This window comes from Myotis brandtii, unplaced genomic scaffold (genome assembly GCF_000412655.1).
Source record: "Myotis brandtii unplaced genomic scaffold, ASM41265v1 scaffold441, whole genome shotgun sequence".
NCBI lineage: Eukaryota > Metazoa > Chordata > Mammalia > Chiroptera > Vespertilionidae > Myotis > Myotis brandtii.
The window spans coordinates 1415829-1424450 of NW_005366873.1; the positions used below are offsets into that span (position 1 = coordinate 1415829).

The 8622-nt window shown below is 53.4% G+C and overlaps 1 protein-coding gene across 12 annotated transcripts in view; it reads left to right on the forward strand.

Moving 5' to 3' along the window:
* The window catches only part of ABLIM1 (actin binding LIM protein 1), a 187168-nt gene extending 182621 nt beyond the window's left edge, over window positions 1-4547 (forward strand). For all 12 annotated transcript variants that reach the window (XM_014546347.1, XM_014546344.1, XM_014546346.1 and 9 more), the window contains one exon: window positions 530-4547. In XM_014546347.1, the coding sequence (XP_014401833.1) occupies window positions 530-643 (114 nt within the window). In that variant the 3' untranslated portion in view covers window positions 644-4547. The remainder of the gene's footprint in view (window positions 1-529) is intronic.
* The last annotated feature ends 4075 nt before the right edge of the window (window positions 4548-8622 follow it).

Below are 8622 nucleotides of genomic sequence, written 5' to 3' on the forward strand. Positions count from 1 at the left end.
TTGTACACAAGGTCAGCCTGGCACAGAGACTCAAGGCTCTTGTATCCTAAGAGCATGTCTGGGGGGACAACAGGTGGAAGTTCTCTGTAGTAGGCCAGGCATCCATCCACCTCAACACTGGCTGAGCCAGGAGGAAGCCTGGGCTCCCCACGCCCACTTTGCAAGTCTCTCTCTGGCTTTCTTATTGCTGTGGTCCATTTTCTCTGTATCTCCTCACCATCCCGAGGACCTGAAGTAGAGTCCCCTCCAGCATAATAAATCAGCTTCCTAGTCCATCACCATTCAGTGCTGTTATAATAATCGTTAGTGCCGCGCCAGCCCTTTTGTCTGGAGGGCAGGGCGCCTCACCTGGCCACCCAGGTAAGGAAGAACTAGGTGCGGTGCCTGCTAACCGGCCTCAGAGGTGTGCTCCTCTCCCATCATTCTGCCTTGCTCTTCAAGACGATTCCTTGTAAACTGGAGAGCAGCTCCCACGGCCGGCCGCCAGTGTGGGCATCAGGGCTGACCACCGTCTGTTCTCCCTCCACAGCGCCACCTAGCGCCAGAAGTGTTTCGGGAAATCTTCGGAATGTCCATACAGGAGTTTGACAAGTTACCTCTTTGGAGACGCAACGACATGAAGAAAAGAGCAAAACTCTTCTAAGTCCCACGCAAGACTCTTCTAAAGTCCCACATGTAGACAAGCAATTAGAAAGAGGACGGCCGATGGCGGTGACGCATAGGATGTGGTATTAAGCTTTGAACTGGACTGGAGAATTTGCAAACTACTGCCCCTCAGCAACTACCAAAAGGGGGAAATCTGATTAAAACACCCACGAGCCAAATCCTGGGCCGACCAACGGCAACACTTGCCAAGAAGCCATGGGGTAGAGATCTCTATGTTCCCACACCCGACAGCAGCGTTCACATGTGACCTTTCACCTCACCTTGTGCACACAGCAGGGCCCCTTCCCTGGTCTCCCTTTCACTGTTGTCCGACCATAGTGCTCACTGTCTGGGTAAGAGCCAGCAAGTGCCCTTAGGATGCCGCACGGAGCAAGCAGCTGTCGTCATGCCCAGTCTGCGTATGTTTATGATGTAGCATGTGGCTAAGGAGCAAAAGCCTGGGGGGCGTGTCCACGTGGTAGCAGCCGTTTGCACACCCCTTCGCCCCAGCCTCCAGCAGCTCTGCTCCTGTGGGGTGGAACCCTGAGTGGGAACCCAGTGGCTACTTGAGTGGGCTGAGTAGCAGCCGGAGCCATTTTTAACAAGCTCCTTATTCTCCACTGTCATCCAGGCCCTGGTTTGCAAATTACTCAGCTTTTTCTTTTCTTTTTCTTAATTTTAAGGGAAAAGGAAGGACAGGAAAAGCTCCATCACTTGTTTTCTGCTTCAGATAGTGTGATTCATGCGGGTCCCCCGTTGGCAAAGAAAGGAAAGGGAAAAATCGCCTCTAGATTGGCACAGGTGCATGCTGTTCGGTGATTCTTGCCCAGGGAACATAACACTCTTGGGAAAAAAAACAAAAGTCCTGTGCCCTCCCGGTGCCAGTTCCCACCCTCCGCTCTGCATCTGGCATCCGCTGGATTGAATCTCGCCCTCGCTGGTTCTGGTTGTTTCCTAGGTCTTCCCAGTAGTCGGCTAAGGAAAGGCATGGTTTTCTGTTTGAAGTCTCTGCAACTCCAAGGTCGATGGCCTGACACTGATTTCCCGTGGCCTTTTAGCTCTTCTCCTTGCTCGGCACTGTTGACCCCATGTGTGTGCACACGCACCCTCACGCACTGGGCCTTCTAACTTATTTTACAAACGGCTCTGCCGGGGTGGACCTGCGCAGGTCTGTTCCGTGGTCTGGAGCCAGACTGCAGTGTGCGGTCTTGCCCCTTCGTTTATATCAGTTGCCTCTTGCTTTGTTCGCTATTCCTGCTGCCCCCTCTTCTCTCCGCCCTCGCCTGCCATTGGCAGCCTGTGTGTCCTAGTCCTGGCTTTGCTCTGGCAAAGTGTGGGGGCGGGGACCACAGTGTATTCCAGGCATTTCCCTGCCACCATCAATAACAAGGCTCCCAGCGCTGGGCGGGTGGAGAGAGTGTTTGTCATTGTGGGGTCGACAAAGGACCCTCCGTGTTTTCATCGGTTAATGAGTGTCGCCCCGTGCACAGGCAGATCAAATATCCACGGAAGAGAAGCCGCGGTGACAGTTAAAGAGCTGAGCCCAGGACCTGTTCCCACTCACTCAGCGTTGCTTTTCTTGTCTCTTTGGAATTTGGTTCTGCGTCCGCCTTGGGAGACAGCAGTGCTTCTTTCCATGTCCAGTGTGTGAGCAGATGTAAACTGCGCCAGGTAGATAGGCATCGCCCCCAAATGCAGCAGCCTCCTGTTCGCAAGCAGAGCCGTGCCGTGCTCTGGAGAGAGCCGGCATCGAACCCTAACGCAGAGCGGGCTCCCCAGCTCCCCTCCCCGCAGAAGGCTCCGGCCGGAGGGCTGGCCGATAGGCAGCCTGCTTCTCCTGACTGCCAACCCCGGTGAAGGGCTCCCACGCACCATCCGCTGTGTGAAACGGGTCTGTGTTCTCTGCCTGAACCCGCCCCGCACTGCACATACACGTCCCCGGTTAACACAGTCACACGAGCAGGGATTGCTCGCTTCGGGGGTAACACAAGGGCTACGTCTTTGCGCGTTGGGCTTCCTTACGATTCTTTCAGCGCTGAGCATGTGGGGGAAAGAGGCCTCGATGGCGCCGGGAACGGCAGTGCTTCCTTTAAAGATTCTTCCAGAAAAGCCAGGCTGCCAAGCATGCCCCGTGTGATGCACGATGAGGCGTAAAGGGTTGGCTACCCTGCACCGCCAGCTCTGCTCTGCGTTGTGGTTGGGTTAGTGATGAGATGTTCGGGATGCAGCTCCTTGCATGACTGAGGAGAAACGGCCGTTCTCTGTCTGCAACCTGGGACGGAGGAGGGCGTTACGGCCAATAAGATGCAAAAACAAAAGAAACCGTGTTTCTCTGTTCTGCCCTCTGGCCGCTCTGCCCGCTCCACGTTCTGCGGTTTCCCAGCTGAGCCGAGCAGCAGCGCTTTGCAGCCCTCACCCTCGCAGTCACATTATGTCCATCAACTCCACTCAGAGACGTTCTTGGCTGGACACGTTTATAAAGCCGTCACCTAATTTCTTTATACTTGGAAGCAAACACCTTTTTCTAAAGAATTGCTTCTCAGATGATTATATAAAATATACATGCTTTTGCTAGTTTACAAAATTCAAATTCACTTTGGACTAAATAGGTCTTTCTAAAAACTCTTTTACGCAAACTTGGTGTTAGCAGCCCTCCTGTGTGCTGAAGGGGCAGGGGACACCCCCCCCCCCCCCCCCCCCCCTTTGGGCCCACAGGGCTTTCTCTCTGACATCATGAATGAGGGTGGGAGGACCTGACCTCTGTCCCCAGCCCTCTGTCCTCTGAGGCAGGCCCCGTTTTTACAAATCACTCTTTTGTATTTCTGGCCGCTGTTTGATCAGTACTTCCTAAGCCAGCCTGGATTTCAGCTGCTTTTTAAAATTATTTTCCTTTGACACACCAAGTGTTGGTCAGAATGCCCTAAAACTCACCCCTTAGTGCTCCCGTTCGGAGAACATTCTACCCGGAAAGAGAGATTCCTTTGCAGGTGAGATTTGCAGTGACGCCCCGGCTTCGTGATGATGTGTATGACGGGAACTAACTACCCGACTGTGTCCCAGTGAAAAGGAGGAGGAACATGCACTTGGGCCCCGAAGAGAAAAATCACTCCTTCCATTTGCCGCCCAGGAAACTGGGGGGAGATGGTGACCGATCCGCTTTGCATAGGGATTTTTGTGTCTTTACTGGGCAAGTTTAATTCATGGCCAGCTCAGAAAAATGGGGGAGGTGAGTAGTTTAGGCCGCAAGAAGCTTGTTAAACGATATTTGTGGACACAGCAAAATTAAAGAACCCCAAAACTCTGATGCTTCCCATCACTGGATGGAGGCTGTCATTGTCAAGTTCTGAGCCTGCCCGCCAGAGGTGGGAGGAGATGGTCCTGGGACGCTGATATCCAAAAAGGCTCTGAGCCGCTTCATCTGCATCAGCCTGTGTCTTCACCCTGCGGAAGAGACCGATGCCACAAAATCGATGTCCTGGGGGGGTTTATGTAACGAATGTGTGTGTTTTCTGTGAGTTGCGGGCAGTCCTGCATCTAAGTTCTCCCAGTTCTTTTCCGTTTCGGTGGGGTTGATGGGATTGTTTTCGAGTGTTGGAAGGCCTGCTATTCTCCCCGCCCGCCCTCCCCCTTTCTGAGCTAAGGAAGCTACCATTTGGAAGAAGTGCTGTGTCAAAGATGTGTCGTGTCCCCCGTGAAAGTGAGTGGCTGTCCGTCTGCACCCCGGGTGCCGCGTGCTGGTCTGCAGAGGTGGCCGGCGGTCCCCGGGGCTGTGCCTACGGCTCCGACCTTCCCCTGACCTTCCCCTCGCTCCTGTTGCAACAGCACTCACCCCTCCGCGCTGTCCCCCGCGTCTCTGTTGTACTCACGACCCGGTGAATAAAGTGCGTGCTTTATTTGTAGACGCCTCCACGCGTGTGTGCCTTCCTGTCCCCCTGCTCCCAGCAATCGGTCCCATCCGTAAAAGCACCAGCCCGGCTTCCAATAACCAAAATGAAGTCAGAATCCAGCCCAGGCCTTGGGCATGCATTTCTATTGCGTAGGAAGGCGGGTTGGAGTGGGAAGGGCAACAAAATAGTCCTGGAAGCCTGGCCAGTGTTGCTCCATGGTTAGAGCGTCAGCCCGTGCAAGGAGGGGTGATGGGTTCGATTCCATGGGATAGCCCAGGGCTGTCTGTCCAGTTATCCCGACCATCGTGACAAAGTCGACTAGAGGAAAACAAGTTTTCATCTACCGGGTGACCTGCCTGGTGTTTGCCTTTGTGACAATCTCGTCTTTTGGACAAGGCTGGGGGTTGGGGAGGTTTGGGGACAGGAGTTTCTGGGCTGCCCTGAGTGCGGGCCATTTTACTAAGAAACCAGCAGGCAGTGGGAGGAAAAGGTCCTTCAGATCTGGACCTCCCCTGCATGATCAAATTTGAGGTGAAGGAAACCTACAGTTTGATGTATTTGCTCTGCACCGCCAAGACTCGGGGCTGGCCAGAAAGTACAAGGGCCTGTGCAGACTGGCCATGGCTCTGCTCATAGCTGTTCTGCCGCGTCTGTCAAGCCTGCTGTCTTGGTCCCTTTGGGCTGCTGGAGCGGAAGCCCATGGGCGGTGGCTTGAACAGCACACCTGTGTTCCTTACAGTTCCGAGGCTGGGAAGTCCACAGCCAAGGTGTGGCAGGCCAGGTGCCTGGGGAGGGCCTGCTGGTTGTAGATGCTGCCTTATCTGTCCTCACAAGGGCAGCCACGAGGAAGTAAGCTCTCCCATGTCTCCTCCTATAATGCGGGGGCTTGGGGTCCTTTTTTCTGCCCAGGGCCACTTAGATATCTATAACATCATTCGCAGGCCGCACAAAATTATCAACTTAAGTCTTAGCCTGCTATATTTGGTCAAACTTTTCTTTTTTAATATTTTTATTGATTTCAGAGAGGGAGAGATAGAAATATCAATGATGAGAGAATTATTGATAGGTTGCTTCCTGCACACCCCACACTGGGGATGGAGCCCGTAACCCAGGCACGTGCCCTGACCGGGAATCAAACCGTGACCTCCTGGTTCATAGGTCGATCGATGCTCAACCGTTGAGCCTCACCGACTGGGCTTTAGTCAAACATTTAACTCCCCCCTAATGCCTTGGCAGAGCCAGATCAAATGATTTCGCAGACCTCATACAGCCTGGACATTCCCCACCCCTGCTAAGGGTACCAATTCCATCCTCCGGGCTCTATCTCTCATGATCTAACTGCCTTCCAAAGGCCCTACCTCCCAATACCTTCCTGTTGGGGGTTCGAGATTTAACATGAATGGGGGGCACACAAACACGAAATCCCTAACCCCCGTCCAGGGGCCAGTTGCACTAGCATTCGGTAGACCCTCACCCACAGCTGGAAGCAGGTTCTTATCAAGACAGTTGGACAGTTAGTTCACTGTTGTAGAAAACAGGTCAGGAAACCCCTCCTGGAGGCCCGTGTCCCACTAACTTCCGCCTCCAGCCACACCAGCGTCACCACTTTGGTCCACAGTGACCACAGCCATGGTTTATCTTCAGTCCTTCTCTGGTGCTCTCCGTGGCCTTTGCCACGATTGGTCACCATCGCACTGAAACTCGACTCCCTGCCTCACTCGGTGGTTAGCCCTCCCACACTCTCAGCAAAGCTCACATATCTATGTTGGGAGTCCATGGCCCCTCGTGACTGACCTTTGCTCGCCCACTGCTCAGCGTCCCTCCCAGAACGCCCCACCTTCGAATCTTGCTCTCCAGCACCTCCAACCCACTGAGCGTGCCCTGAATGCACCATGCTCTCCCCCTCTGCAGCCGGGCCCATGGCATTTCTTCTGTACAGTGTCCAAGGCTTCAAGGAGGTAGAGCGCGGAGAGGATCCGGCCCCAGGGGAACAGGTAAGGGTAACATCACTGTTTGAAATCAGTGGCCCACGGCTCCTTGGTGTTCCCATGTGAATTTCCCAGGGGCTCCCTCGCCCTAAATCAAAGGCAAGCCTGAGACACACCCTCTCTATGAGCCTGTCTTGATGGGCCCAGCCCAGCCTGCCCAGTGAATTCTTTGCGTGCCTGAAGTTGAACATCACGTTAGACACTTGCAAGTGTTGCCCAGTACTGCTAGCTTTTCGTGTGTTCCTGCTCCCCGGTTGACGTGTAGTGCGATCTCAGTATTGAGTGCCCGGCTTTGTGCTAACCGTATCCCACGTGATAGGTCATGGTAGCTCCACTATACAGGGGAGGAGACCAAAGCTCAGGGCTAGAAAAACATGCCTGATCGCTCAGCCAGTGAGCCCCAGAGCTGGGATCGCCCAGGTCGATCCCACTTCCAACCCCACGCCCTTTTTCTCTGTATCCCATCGCCTGTGGCCTTCCAAAGGCAAGGGCTGTCTGTGTCCCCCACATTCTAACCCTCCCACGTGCACTGCACAACGTAGGTTCCCTGGGGAGACTGGCTGGTTCCCTTCAGTCTGGCTCTGAGCCCCATCAAGACCACCCTTGCGTGGCGATGAACAACAGCGGGGGGTACTCCCTAGCTGTGTGTCTTAAGGCCCGTTATTTAGCCTCTCTAGGCCTCAGTTTGTTCAACTGCAAAATGGACAAAATAATAATGTCCACCAGAACATTGTTGCCTAATTACTATAGCACGAATAGTGCAGTACCCAGCACAAAGCAATCGCTCAACTTTAGTGATTTTTATTCAGAGTAAGTAACCATTTAGACTTGAAGAACCCCACCAGCTCTGGGAGCCTCAGTTTTCTCATCGGCAAGCTAGGAGGGGATGCCTACTCTGACCATCTCATTGGGTGGTACGGCCACATGAAGTCAGGTAGAGCGCTCAGACACAGGTGAGTGTGACATTAACAGATGGTGTTGGGTCAAGAGGCTTTCTTGGTATTATTTTTAGAAGTTTAATCATTTGTTAACTTTAATTTTTGTGCTGGGCTTTCCCCCCAACCCCCTAGTCTTTATAAGAACACTCCAACACAAAACAAGCTCACAACCTCTTTTATACGCTTCAAGAATAGCCCTCTCTTTGTCCAATAATAGTTTGAGATTAAGATCCCCTTGACAATATGCTAATAGGTAGTAATAGTAACAGAAATCACGTGGCTGTTGAGTGCAGGCTATAGCATCAGACTGCCCGGGTTTGAGTCCAGCCCCACCAGTAAGTAGCTGGGGAACGAGTGACAATTTACTCAACTTCTCGAAGTCTGAATTTCCACTCCTGTAAAATAAGAACACCTACCTCAGAGGGCTCCTGTGAGACTCCGGTAGGACAGGACCCAGCACGATACAAAATAAGCCCTCAAACATCACTTTTATATAAAAAGTTGCTACCATTTAATAAGGATCTACTATCTGTCCAGTCCTGAGCTCGGTATAGCACATGGTTGATGTCACACAGCTCCTTACCACCCCTACCTCCGCCTCCCACCCTCATCTCCCCAGTTCCAGGCCCAGCACGTGGGCAGGTGGCATGAGGCGCCGTGGCCAGCCAGGCGGCAGGCTGCTCTAATGGGGAACCTCAAGGTGAGTGCCTGGGGCTCGGCCCTTCTGGGGGTTTCAGAGCTGTTGGGCCGGTGTTTCCTGGGTGGAGGGATTGCCCTCGCCTGCACAGGGATGCTTAGGAACACCAGCTAAAGAAGAGCTGAGGCTCACGCCCATGGAAGTTGTCTCTGCTTCCAGAAAGATCTTCACAGTTGTCTGACTCAAAGCCAGCCGAGGCAGCAGAGCTGAGCTGCCAGTCCCTATAGTATTGGGGGACATGCTGTAGGCTCCTCAAAGCCACCAGTCCTGCCGAAACCGGTTTGGCTCAGTGGATAGAGCGTCGGCCTGCGGACTGGAGGGTCCCAGGTTCGATTCCGGTCAGGGGCATGTACCTTGGTTGCGGGCACATCCACAGTAGGAGATGTGCAGGAGGCAGCTGGTCGATGTTTCTCTCTCATCGATGTTTCTAACTCTCTATCTCTCTCCCTTCCTCTCTGTAAAAAGTC